General features: G+C 40.5%; 1 protein-coding gene across 2 annotated transcripts in view; it reads right to left on the bottom strand.

The window, feature by feature from the left end:
- LOC144792068 (uncharacterized) overlaps positions 1 to 14,309 on the bottom strand; it is a 211,900-nt gene that overhangs the window by 143,582 nt on the left and 54,009 nt on the right. Inside the window, exon 5 of one of the 2 annotated variants that reach the window (XM_078666915.1) lies at positions 11,319 to 11,354. In XM_078666915.1, the coding sequence (XP_078523041.1) occupies positions 11,319 to 11,354 (36 nt within the window). The remainder of the gene's footprint in view (positions 1 to 11,318; positions 11,355 to 14,309) is intronic. The other variant, XM_078666916.1, reaches the window with a different exon arrangement.

Below are 14,309 nucleotides of genomic sequence, written 5' to 3'. Positions count from 1 at the left end.
GGACAAATCACCCCACTCTACTATAACAATCAAAATAGAGGGACATTCACCCCACTCTACTATAAGAATCAAAATAAAATGACTCATTTTGTTACTATTTTCAGGTGCACATTGCAGCCAAAAACATGTTAAGCGAAAACAGAACTGGAGGTTTTAAAATTATTCCAGGAAACAATAACAATGACAGCAGCTGATGAAACACAAAAGTCTTTTGCACAATATGTTTATTTATATCCATGAACAAAACAGAACTATAAATTCTGACACCCCAGGAGGCTGCAAAGAAATTAATTAATTCTGAACTGAACGTGAGATAGTGGTCCTTAAACAAACCCCTGATTTGATGGTGTATTTATAGATGTATTGTAGTAATATATATATATGTTATAAATGTGTTTTAAAAAAGCAACAGTTTAAGAACATTTATATTGATCTAATTATAGATTATAGGTAAACGTATTTTTATTTACACAATAATTAAATATTAGGTTCTTTAAAGGTGTCAGTTGGCACATGGATTGGTTTATTAATGTGTTTATATTCTTGGTAAGATTATCCAATTTTAAAGCATTTAAATGACTAGTTAGTACTGCCTCTGCATGTTTCACCCACTGCCTAGAGGTAAATTAGGCTCGATTGATTTTATACACCATTGCATGTAAAGCGATTTCTTTCACCGATTGGTGGGTTTGCCACTTGCAGTGATACATCAATAAGGACTGCAAGTAGAATAAGAGAAAGGCTGCTGCATGGACAGGTATCATGCATAAGTAGATACAAATACCACATAAAACCTCACCTGTGATGTACACAGCAGTTATACACCCACCATGTACTGCTGGTTATGCCTCTTCCAGTACATGCAAATATTCATCTATGTCGTGTTACAATTTTGTCAATGGTGTCATCTGATTTTTCCGCGTAGAGATTATCTGGCACAGGAAGGCCCAATCATCCATTGGGTACACTGTTAACATCTCACTTGCCCTGACTCAATACATTTAAATATAGCTAAAGTAAACCTAATTTAATAATGGCTAGCAGTAGACTTATACATCTATCTAAAAACATGCTTTATGGTTTCGAAAGACTGTAGTGGTACTGAAAGGCTTGGCGATTGCTTCACCAACCAGCAAGGAACGTCTGGCATGTGGACTCCCAAGGGAATTGATGCATGCAAAATAAGAGGTGAAGAGAAATCCCTCCTGACTTACCAGCAGCACAGCTGCGAAAGGTTTTCTAATTGGGACCCAGGAGCGTCCTACTACGTGAGACTACTAACAGGCGTGTCTTGGTGGGTCATCCCCTGCAGAGTACACAAATGCACCTGTGGGCACAACAGGGCTTATGGGTGCTTGTCAAGGCCATGAGCATGGTGTTCCACAGTGGAATAAATGGAGGATCCAGGGGATCACTCTGAATGGATTGGTTGATGGGCCATACACCCTGGGCAGGAAGTCTTGAACCAGCAGTTTCTAATAAATTTTACAACGTTTGATCAATTCTCATGATACTCTGTGAGAAATGTAAGCGAATGGACTGACTTAAGTTAGTGCATGTTCCATCTGAAAATGCGGCAAAGGGGTCCCTTTCTCAACCCTAAGATTACATTTTTGGGGAATTGCGGTGAACATGAAAATATCTGCAGATTTCAGTGGCAGGCATACATTTCAAGAACCGCTGTTAAAAAGGTAGAAATTTACTTTTCGAACAACAATTAAAGTTTTTCAAAAAACCTCTTGTAGACTGCTGTTCCTGCATGTGCTTGCTTACTTATGGAAACAGTGAGTGTCTCTATCTATTTCTGTGATGTTATATGCAGAACAAACATCTCACTTGTTTACAGTATACAATACAACAATAAAGTATTTTAAGTTTCTTACTCTTGAAAAGGCGTTCTTAGCAAAATGCTAAATAATATAGTTAAAATACATGTGTACTATTAGCGTGCAGACTTAAATGAACTAAATATATTTATAAACGTTCAAAATGTAGTGATTAAACACACTTGCACAGCAGAGCTTAAAAAGTAATTTGAGTAAAATGTGCTGATGCTTCTGATAAATGTTCACATTCTTGACCTTTTTCCATGATCATATTTATTAAATAAATGTTTCACATAACTCTGCAAGATGTTTCTTCTTATAAAACGAAAAGTTTCAAATGTTTGTTTATAAACTATTATTTAGTACAGTTCTTAAGAATAATCATATAAAATGCAGCACATAAACTGAACTTGACCTCTTTCTAGCTACTTGGTTTATTCCCAAACGATGAAGCAGTGGAAATGATGTCCTTTCCTAACTGCAAGTGTTTCAATTTTTACATAGTGCATTGTTAGCTAACATATTATTTGCTTCATTAGAAGGTTAGAAATGTAGTCCGAATTGTGGGAAAGGATGTTTAGAATGAAGAAGCGTCATGTGTAGTTTAGACTAAAATAACAAAGTTGCACAATCGAAGATTACTGTCTGTACAATATTGTATTTGCGTGAAAAGGAGAGGAGTGAACCTATTCCCAAGAATAACCCTGAAAGATGAATGGACGCGAGGAGTGGAAGATTCAACATTAATTGCAACGTTAATTTTAGGCTATTTATATGTGTTCCTAGAGTTGGTTAACGCAATGCCGCACCACACACTCTTTTGCCCTTTTTCCACCCCATTCCACACCGAGTCTTCGGCCTGCTTTATTACTTATTGCATTGAAATTCTATTGAATTTTGTGAACCTCTCTTTATGGAAAGTTCTTCTTTGATCGATGGTTGACTTTTGGATACATTTCGAGCTTTGTACTTGATCTCACTCTCTTTCGAATTTGAACTCTTTATAGGTTTCTACTGACACCTTTGGCCACGTTCTAAGAATAGGGATTTTCTTCCTTTATGGAGCACACTTAATGCATTGTATTTTAATTGAATTAACCATTATTTCTTTATCAATTCCGTAAAAGATCAATTATTATGAAACTAATAAGAATTAAACATATGATTTTGAACAAAGACAATTTACTAAAACTTGAAATAATAAAACCCTTAAAACTTTTTTAATTCTCATTATTGACTAAACTTAGATAGAAACAGTGAGTACTATTTATATGATGATTTGCTCTCAACCACAATGGCCAAGGTCCATTCACATGTTGGGCCACAGCACCAAGTGGGAATCAGCCCTGGGTGTGTTTTGATGGTAAAATGAGTTTTATTTAAACTGATTCCTGCTCCACCACTCTGCTACATATCAGATTTGTGCATACATTCTTGCATTAAATTATGTCTGTGTAATGAAACACAAGAATGAATATTATACAGTTTCAAAATTAAAACTAAGTGGCTAACAAGAACATTTGAGGAAGCAGGTACAGGTTTTTTACAAACCTATGTCGCACGTGTACAATGGAGTGTTTTTTGTAACCTTTTTTATAGATATTAATCAATCTATCCAGGTGGATTTGAATGTAAAATTAGCTTTAAAGCAATGACACACAATTGATGGGCGGAATGCTGATGAAATGAAAACATTCACCCCGTCAAGAGATCTGGGTTAAAACCATCATTATTTTGCGAACCATGCCACCCCAGTTTAGACGGGCCATATGCAAATCAGCCTTGACCCTGTGCCTCATAGGAACAGTTCAGCCCGACCTGCCAAGCCACGTCTTCCCTGGACCGGAAACAAGCATCCTAGGACCGGCTTCGTCATTGGCCACCTTGTAAGGTGACATACCAGTGACGGGATGCTGAGCTGATTTGAAACATTTTGAATACCATGACAATCTTTTGACCAGTGACTCGGTTATTCACCAGGCTGTTGGATTTGATCCGACTAACACACCATACAAATGTTTAAATAAACCGGGCTTTGTAAATATTTGGGCTAATTGTTTTAATTATGGAGTTAATTTTCATATTTGCATTATTTATCCATTTTACATTTTAATTGAGAACTAACCTTGCCGGTTTAGGTGGCCTATGCAGTAGCATGACTCATGCAATAGTTAATAATACCAAGAGACACAAGTAGACTGCTAAGCCGATATGCAATTCATACAAAGCACCCAAACAACTAATGCTACGAACTTGAAAAGAAGAGGTGTATTTTATCTACCACATCTTACACATGACTATAGGAGTACTGATCAATAAAGCAGAGGTCATACTTGCATTATTATATTTGGAACTTGAATGACTATAAATGTAATATGCACAGTCCAGGGGACCACAGGTAATATTGATGGGGAAGGGCAGGAAGGAATATATTGTCCTCAGAAAACAGGGGATCTTGGTAGAGCTTCAGGGACACAAGAGTGGAGGCTGCTTGTCCATAAAGAAGAATAAAGACAACCTACATGGAACCACCAGTTATGCATCCATCACTGTGTCCTCCATAGACACCATTAACTTTTGCCCAGCGTCACACAACCATGTATCCATGAATTTCAATCAGTTACCACCAGCATTTCAGTATGCAATATTCTGCTATGAGGGGGCATTAGTCACCCTCAAAAACAGGTGTTGTAGACTTCGGGTGTGACCTGTGATGAGCAGAGCCCTCTACTTTGACAACAAATGCCATAAAAGTCAAGGAGCACCTCTAGTAAACTACAAAGATTGCCAAGAGTAAACAGTGAGAAAACATACAAATAAGGGTAAGAAAAGTCGGTCAGGCGTAGGATGACGTAGCCATGTAAGGACTTTTGTCCCTTGTTACATCTGTACTGCAAATCCTACCAATAGCTTACCACAGAATATAAACATCTAGGAAGAGGCAAAGTGTTCCTTGCACTGTTAGGCAGAGGCTCAGAGCGCAATTTAGCATTCTGACTGTCTGTCCCACATGGAGAGATGTTTTGCGAGGGCTGTAAAATATCATGCATAAAGATCTGCCGCCGGACTGAGGAATTCAGCACTAGGCAAAGTATTGCAAACTTGCCCTTCTTCTTTATGAGCCAAAGCTACGAGTTTCAGGAAAGGGACATGGACAATCATTATAAACTGCCATTTACAAGAGGTCGGTCTGTCCATAGAATGCTATCAGGGGTTCACAGTGCAAGATGAGATATAGTCTTTTCCTGTAGGAATCATATATAAGGAAGCATTTTCAAGAGCATCCCAACACATTTGCTCCTTATTTATTGTTACATTCTTTAGACCCTTAATATTATGTTTGTCCCTGAATTTTTATTCTAACAGTTATAACTTCTGCTGGAAGTACCTCCATTATATCATGGGAAGTATGGTGCATTGCTAACAACCTCAGTATAAATCTTCACCTTTAATCAAGAGCTACAAGATTGCCAAGGAGCTTGTATACCTTTGTGTTTTTCTCCTAAATGGGACCCTTTGAAGGAGACGATTGACACCTTTCCCATGTCTCATGTGCATGTACGAAACATAGCCTATTCAAACTTTTCAGAGGCACGTACAAAGCCCTACACAACACAGGACCAGAATACCTGAACAGCCGCATGCACTTTCACCAACTCACAAGACCCTTTTGTTTTTAGGATTTTATATTGCCGAAACTCGACCTGAAGATATCAGGTATCAGAGCATTTTACATGAGTACCAGTTTTGTTACAGATGGACACATTCATTTGTGTTAGGCGCATGGAGATTACGTGATTTGTCCAGAATCACAGGATGTTGAGCGTCCCTGCCGAGACTTGAACCAGGTTCTCCAACATCGAGGTTTACCGCTCTAGCCGTAAGGCTACATCCTCTCCCCAAGCAGAGCACTTATGCTCTGCCTCACTCTCACTCACACAAATTCCCTACATCTGCAAAAGCAAAACTAAAGGTTGCTCATTCCCCTACAACACAACCAAGACATGGAACAACCCCTCTCAACACATCGGAGCCTCCCCCTCACTTCCTGTGTTCCACCTGACTCTTCATATAAACACCTTGGGGGCCACAAACCTACACGCCTGCCCAAGCACCTGCATACCCTCGTGGGTGATTACTGCGCTATACAAATCAATATAATATAACACAACTTATCATAACATCGAGCAGGATGTCACCTGGGCTACTGGGAGGAGTGACTCTTTCTTTGGGCAATCAGACTCGAAAGACCTTCTCGGCATTCAAACACTGAAATCCATGCTCTTAACTTTCTCGAACGGCATTTTGACTGACAAATTCAAGGAATGCATCTGCTGAGTAGTGAGTGTTCACAAACATTGTCAGTTTTGGAAGAGTTAAGGTGCATCAGGTGTGTTAGCCTCCTGCGGCTAGAAAGCACAGCAATCATTCTGCCTACAATCTGACGGCATAAATACTAAACATCTTTACTTGGAGCAAATCATGAACACAATCTGGAGCTATCGTCAATACATTGCATCTTCTGCTTTTCAAGCTGGGAGTTGTGACAAAAATATATAGGCTCAATTTTTCATGCCCAATCTCATGCACTTGTTGCTAGTGAGTGAAAATGGACTTACGGGTTGCCCTTGTGTGAACCATTTGCTGTGTGTGTATGTTTACATAATCGTTGTATAGTTGTGATGTTTATGGTTCTCAGTGAAGCTCTGTGTAACATAGCTATGATGTCTATGGAGGAAGGTAGGGAAACAACTGGGAGGGAGGAACTAAGTTGTACAAAGGTGAAGAAATACAAGGCCGCAGTCATCAGTTAAGATGCTTAGAAGTATGTAATTTCGAAGGTAATTTATTTGTCCAGTGGAATGACATCCCCAAGAAAATAAAAAACAAAAAATATTAAGCTCACCGGTTTATTTGAAAACCCTCTAATTTTCCTGACTAAAGGTAGAATAGGAGGGAGACAGAGCACCTTTTGAAATCCTTTGTGCGAGCACAGGCCCTTTTGGTATCTTCACAGTATTAATCATTGGTATCTCCTAACCAGATTCAGACTAATTCTGGTACATTGTTTACTCGCAGTTCTAAGAGATTGGCATCAGGTTGGTAACATGGCCCCCTGCCAGTGTGATTTTGTCTCAGTTCATTTTATTCTATTGTGCAGGTTTTATGTGCATTTGAGGGTCAAATTTATATTCCCACTGCTGAAGGGTTTAGATGTTAATCAAGCCAGACCAGCTCTAATATTTTTGCAATTACTGCCCCCAAAGTATATCTGTTTTTCTATGGCTAGTTTCTTGAGGGAAGCTGTTAAATTGAGGCTGTCGATGAATTGATATTAATCTTAACTTTTATTTCGCACAGTTATTTAGATTTAGTCTGCTTTATTGTAGAGATTTTTATTGATGTATTTGACTTTACAGATTTGCTTATGGTTTTACTGTTGTGTATTTACATTGTACCTGTATGGTTTATTTTTCTTGTAAATCGAAATAAAATGATTTTTGACAGATAATCAAGCAGCATCCTACAGGGCAAGACTGAAGTCAATTTGATAAGTGTTTTTATATAGGAAATAATTAACTGTAAAATAGTCTATATATGAGGAATGGAGGTGAAATTAAACTGCTGTCATTGTAGGAAGTCCTACGGCTAACTAAGATTTTGTAGATTTCGGAGATCATATTGGAAATGGTAACTTTCAACTTAGTATGCCTTTAAGTTTCAGAATAAGTACTCACTTTGTACCTAAATCAATTGGCAGGTATTTAATAAATACATCAGTAAAAAGGGAAGGTTGGCATAAGAGCTAGGTAAGATACAAGAATTGGTATACAGGTTAGGCAACTAGTGATGAGAGAACGTATAGAAAAAAGATGGTAGTACCGACCAGTATCAAGCAAAAAAATAATTAGGAAGAGGTATTTAGTCAAGTTTAGGCAGCAGACAGCCTAAAAGATGTCTTGAGAAAGTTATATACTCAATACTGATATCTGCTATGTCACACAGACACAAAATAAACTTAGTATAATTACATTTGGTAAAATTAACACTTCTAATTTAAAGAGCTTAGAGACAGCACTTCTTTAGAAGAAAGTGCCATACAATGTACTATAATTACCTGTAGAGGACACACATCAGAGTGGCAGAAGGATTGTATTCTTTATAAAATAAAAAAAACAAAAAAATAAAATAAAAAAACAATGAACTCCTCCTAGATCAACGCAGTAGTGATTTTAGTACATCGACATGCCACTCACTTGGTATAAGATGGATGGAAAAGAAATACTGGAGTTAAGGTGCATTTATCGAGCAGATATTTTGTGACTCAGTACTGGACAGTTCATCACCTATTTTAGTAGTTGTGTTGGCATGCATAGATGCTGCTGGGGGACTGCTGCATAACTGCCCAGCAGGCATTAAACAACATGTGGACCCAAACAACTAGGGACAGAGTGCATTCTCCATGGAAATGGAAAACATTCAGGCTCCTCTGCAGGCCACTGTTGAACTAGAGTGAGCTTCTATGGTATTGGTATAGCTGATGTAAGAGACAATATGACCTGCAGACATGCGGAAGAAGAAATGGAAAACCGAGAAGTCAAGCAAATCAGGATGCAAATGTGCCAAGTTTATTTATATATTGCAGAGCATGCTTCACAAAGAGCAATGTGAGTAGACTGCACTGAGGAGGTGTTTATGTGCTTTGCATTTTCTCGGCTTGCAGTTCTGAAAGAGGCGGGAGGCTGCGTGCACGCTATTTATATTGAGTTTCAGGAGGGTTAGGAAGATGAAAGAATTTGTTTTAAAGATGTTTAGCACTGGTTAACCCGTGTACTGTAAAAGGATGTCAGTTGATAGCGTAAATTAAGTAAAGATCAAGCGTACTACACAACTGCGGTGTATGGTACCAGTACACTAGTGCTGTCCTCATTCAGGTGGGTCTAAAGTGTGTGAAGGGCCATCACCCTTCAGGCACTGACCATCAGCTGCAGTGCTCAGTGTGGACTACTGTTTCCATCCCTCACTAATTATTTACTCAGTATATTGAAAATGTGCATCTTGCCACAGGAAACTGCTGCTTCAAAGTACTGCCAGGATAGAAATGTGAAACCTGTAGATAAGAGCATGGGGGAAGAGAAGGGACAGGGACAGGAAAGCTGCCACCAGAAAATGGCCAACCACCCTTATGGTGTCTACGCTACATCTTCTGGCAAAGTCTTCTGCATCTTCTGAAAAATGGACTCTCTAAGTTATGTTACATGAGAGGAACAATCTTTTGTGAGCAAAATTTGGAAGACAAAAATGAATGAATTAGTCATGATTACCTCAGAAGGTTTCCTCAGTAAGGAGGTACCTTTTGCTAACCTTTTTAAAGCATAATGTAATGAATTATAAAGGCTTCCTTCAAATTGGTTCCTCTGCAAGAGTAGCCGTGGTGATTTGCCACATGCATTATATTTGATTACTTGAAACAGTGTGACCCAGTTTTAAACAATAAAAAACATGCTTATGTTGGACTGTCTCTATTTCTGAGCCTGACTGAGAATCCTTTGAATTAAAGGAAAAGGGTAGAGAAATACACTCCAGTGATATTTGTTAGAGTAATGTTATCTGGGTTGTCAAACAGACCATTGGCTTTCTCTGTGTGGTTCCTTTCTGGCTGTTCCCTGACTAGCTTAGGCCTTCTCTTCAGCTATCCGCTCCTGCCATGGCCCCTCAAAATCATCCTTTGTGTCTTTATAACATCAGTTTTAGGGGGTCTTCTGCCACATGGTTACTGCCACATCATTAACCCCTACATGAGACCCAGAGTAGGGGCCTCCAGCCAAACCTAGGATCAGAGGTGCTTGTCCAACACGTGTGTCTTTGCTTTCCTCATACTGAAACTGGGTGTTTGAAGCAGGTACATTTTGATTAGCAGTGCATCTCTCCATATAGGAATCAAATGCAGTAGTCGCTTTTTATGTTTAATCACATTCAATACCCTCTTTCTCAAGTTAATATGGCACACTCCACATTCGCATGGTAGTCTTAAAAATACATCTCATTAATTTACAACCATTCAGCACAGTTAGATCCCAAAATAAAGGCATCATTCCATTTGGGGGCACCAAAAATGATTCACGCACCAGGCGCCACCAGCGCTAAAGCTGTAACTTGAGAGTGGCCTAGCTTCCCTGAGAGGAGGGAGTAATCTTAGCTTTTTTTCAGTAGCAGGGTGGAGCCAGATTTTTCTGCCTGCTCTGCCCTGCCCTCAAAAGTAGACAACTGGTGTCCTACATGTTATGAACCATGTTTGGGAGAGGATGTGGTCTCATGGCTAGACTGCCGACCTTGGAGCTGGGAAACCAAGGATCGAGCCTTGGGGTCGACTCCACATACTGTGATTCTGGGCAAATCACTAGCCTATAGATTCATCAAGCATCCATTCTGCGATTCCTTATTAGCGAAAAATGAGGATTCGCTAATAAGGAATAGCAAAAGGCTATGCATGAAGAACTCGCTAAAAAAATAGCGATTTCTTAAAATTCCTTAATTGAGACTTGCAAATTGCGAGTCGCAATTAAGGAATACCTCCCCATTCGTTCCTATGGGCCTAGAGACCCATAGGAATGAATGGGAAGACATTCTCAATTTGCGATTCTCAATGAGACTCCCTGTTGCACCCCTGAAATCTGCATATGGGTACATCTTGCACACACACATGCCCTAAGGGCATGTTGGTGTGTAAAATGGAACTTTGAAAAATGCACTTTAGTGCATTTTCAAAGTTTTTGCAAATTACCATGAAGTTCAACTTCATGGTAATTTGCTCCCCCTATTAGCGAAATCGCTAATTTTTTTACTTTAATGCATTGCATTTATGGAATCTCAAATGCAATCGCAATTTAAGTAATCGCAATTTTGCGATTTCTTAAATTGCGATTTTGCATTTGGGAAGATGCATCCCAAATGCAAAAATACTGGTCGCAAAGGGGCAGATTCTGCGAATCTGCCCGTTTGCGACCGGTTTTTAGCTTGATGCATCTATGCCTAGATGTTCCCGTGCCCACCCAGATTTTTTTAAATAAGTGTGTCCTTGTGTAACATAACTGGTGTTCATGTAAAGCGCTCCAATACCTTCGGGTCGAGTTTGTGTTATATAAATATGCACAAAAAAAACAAAACCTAGCTTTTGGCCACGGTCGTATTTAACTAACAACGGAGGTAGTGGTAAAGGGAGGAGCTTATCTGCATAGTGCTTACTTGTGCATAAATGATATTCCGTCAGTGCAAAAAAGCAACAGAAAAAATAAGAAACAACAGCTTCATCATTTAGAGAATTGGCCTTGAGGGCCCCTCAGTAATACTAAAATGAGTCAAGGTGAAAAAAAGAAAAAAATCAGACCAGAGCATTGCTCCCGCCCCCAAATTATTTTTAAAGAGTCCCCTAAAGAATTTGCATATGTAGTTCATTAACAACCAACATGAACACAAACAAAGTTCACTTACTTGGAATCTCTGCTGGCGCATCTGACTCCCCCGCTTCTGAAAACAAACAGCCGTTTATTCTGCATGTGTAAAGTACAAACAGGAACAAAACTCAAACACAGACTACAAAGAAAACACACTCGCGCCACAACTGGCTGCCTAATAATTAACAACAGCAGCACCGTTCCAGGGATTATTTTTATGCTCATCCTGTTTTGCAACTTTGGCTGCCAACACTGATTGCCAATCAGGACGTCATCGCTGCGACCTTTTCGTAGGAAGACCAGTAGAACGTTAACAACAGTTTCACAACATCAAAAATCTGATGATCTTATCTTTACCACAGTTACCGGTTTAGAAGGTAGTTGGCAGGGGCACACTTGTTGCCTCTAGTTTAGGGTACTGATCACTCCTCTGGTGAGAAACGGGTAATGATTCAAGGCACAGTTGCTTACACTATTGATCTGTCATGTTACTTCATGTAATACTACAGAAGAGAAACGTTTAATTGCCTTTTCGAAGTGTGATTCCAGGTTAAAGTGCAGATTTAAAAATATACGGCTACAAAACTGATAAATCAAAAATAATACATGCAAAAATGAAAATGGTACAAAAATACCTACTTGGGAAAATGGTTACCTGATTAAAGTTTCCAAATGTAAACATATTTCCTTTCCACCCATTGTGAGACCAAGTTAGGTTTATGTGGGAGCTTCACTTTTATGCATAGTTACAGGCAAGTGTTTGATGAAGAGTATCTGCATGCCAATCATTGTGCATTTTTGGGTCTTGGTATGTGTAGTTTGTATTTCTGTATTTTTCACAAGCTGCCTGTAGATCAGTTAGTTATAAGTCCACGTGTTATGGAGAGAGAGCCAGTGGTCGTGGTCTCCTTATGCATCTTGACAGATTCTGGGAGCATGCCTCTTTTCTCTGTATAACATCCTGTTAAGTCAGAGGGATGTGTGGATTCTGTCTAGAAATACTCCTTCCATTACTGGACGGTTTGACCATACCCAAGGCCAGTGATTCTGAGAAAAGAAACTCCAAATAAATCTTGCAATTTGCTCAACCCTACAATCAAAGGCACTCATCGATGTAGTTTGGTAACAGAAACACTTTATAGATTCGTTTTTATCATGATACAATCATAAACACAAGTTAATGCTGGTATTGTTTACTATCTCAGAAGTCAAAATCGTTTTGAGTGAAAAGGGAAATGCATTCTTAGAGAAAGGGAAACGCAATAGTGAGCAGACTTTCATTTGGGCAGAAAAAAAGGGGAAAGACAGTAAAAAAACAGATGATGATGAGGAGTGTGGGTGGTTGGTGGTGGTGGTGCTGCTGTCCCCACATGAATGTGTGCATATGTCTCTGTGTGCACGTGTGATTAAAGCCACTCGAACAACTGAAATGTACACACTGAAGAGTAAGGGTGTTTATTGCCAGTTTGCAGTCAGCCGTCAGTAGTGAGCAGTAAACGGGCTAAGAGGAAGCTCGAGGAAGCTACGGGCTACGAAGAAGCGAGAAGCTCCGGTGGTCTGCGCCGGGTCTGCGCCGGGTCTGAGAGCCGTTTTGAGCCGGAAACAAGAAGCGGTGCTTTGTGCTCTGTGCACCGCTCCCGAATTCCGAACTCCAAACTCCGAGGGGGGAAGCGGCGACCCTGCATTGATCCCGGAGAGAGGTTTGATTCAGGCTTCGAGCTTTGAGCCCTGAGCACCGAGGGGGAAGCAGTTATCCCGGTGAGAAGCTTTTAATTTAATTCAATTCAATTGACCCCGGCTGCTCTGAGCACACCTCTGAGTGTTGAGGAGGGAAGCATGATCCCGCAGTGATCTTGGCGGCTCCGAGCACTGTGGGGACAAAACTGTATGCGGCTCCTGTGAGTGCCGTGAGAGACTTGGTTTGCTGCAGAATGATTTTGCAGGAGTCTATCACCTGTATCGCCTGAAATCTCTAGAGTCCCGAGGTCCTTCTGAACCCTTGAATCCGAGAGGCCGCTTGTAGCTTTACTTTTCACCGTGACTTTGGTTCTTTATCTGCTTGCCTGCTCTCCGCCGAACCAAGGGCGCCAGACTGCATTGGAACCGCGTGTGAGGCTGTTTTCAACAGGGGCTGGGACTGCGAGACCCAGGCTGCAGCGCAGGATCACCAAAGCGCACCTGGAGTCTCTTCCCGCCCCCTGCTCCTCCTATAATTACACTCCCCTGACGCGTGCGGGACGCCGGGCTAAGCCCGGGCAAAGGGCGGGCCCTCTGTGCCCCTCAGTGGCTGAGGTAGGCTGGGCTGGGCCCGGTTATTTCCTTTTTCATTTATTCTAATACTTGTATCCTGTCGGATAGTGAAGTGCCTGCTACGAGGGTTCAGTCTACTTACTTTCGTCCATGGACTTAGTCTGCGGGCTGATTGTTTCCCATCACTCCAGTATTCCTTTGGTTTTTACCATCTTAAGCTTACTTACATAATTTTAAACATCGTCATATTAGTGGACATACTTTCTTTTGTGGTGTTATCCCATCTGGAAATTCGTGAGGATGACTAAGAAACTCCGCTCTGGGAGGTTAGTGGGGGGAAGGACCTGTGCAAAAACAAAATCTAACCCCCTAAGAAATATCTCTGTGATCAATTATTCACTTAAAGGACAGTGCCAGCTCTTTGACCTTTGGGAAAAAGCCGTGGATAAGAAAGCAGCTGTGAATGCAATTGACGGTTGTTTACCCATTTCTCAGGCTTGTCCATCTCAGACGGCTGATAATATGGTCTCTCCTCCAACACTGATAGTCCCATTGCAAATAGAAACTACTGTAGGGATTAGCCCTGCTCTTGTCACTGATCATGTTATGGAGGGAAAACAGTCTACCAAGTTTCCGGCGCCACAGGCTGGTAATGCTTGTGTTGGCTCAGGGGGAGATGGCTCTCTATCATTTATCGACCTCGAACTTTGTGGCCGTTATGTGAGCACAGGAAGCCCAAAACTCTCTGAAACCTCCAAACCATTTGTGGGCGAGACTC

Source organism: Lissotriton helveticus, chromosome 11 (genome assembly GCF_964261635.1).
Source record: "Lissotriton helveticus chromosome 11, aLisHel1.1, whole genome shotgun sequence".
Lineage (NCBI taxonomy): Eukaryota > Metazoa > Chordata > Amphibia > Caudata > Salamandridae > Lissotriton > Lissotriton helveticus.
This window is presented reverse-complemented; position numbering and strand designations above follow the sequence as displayed.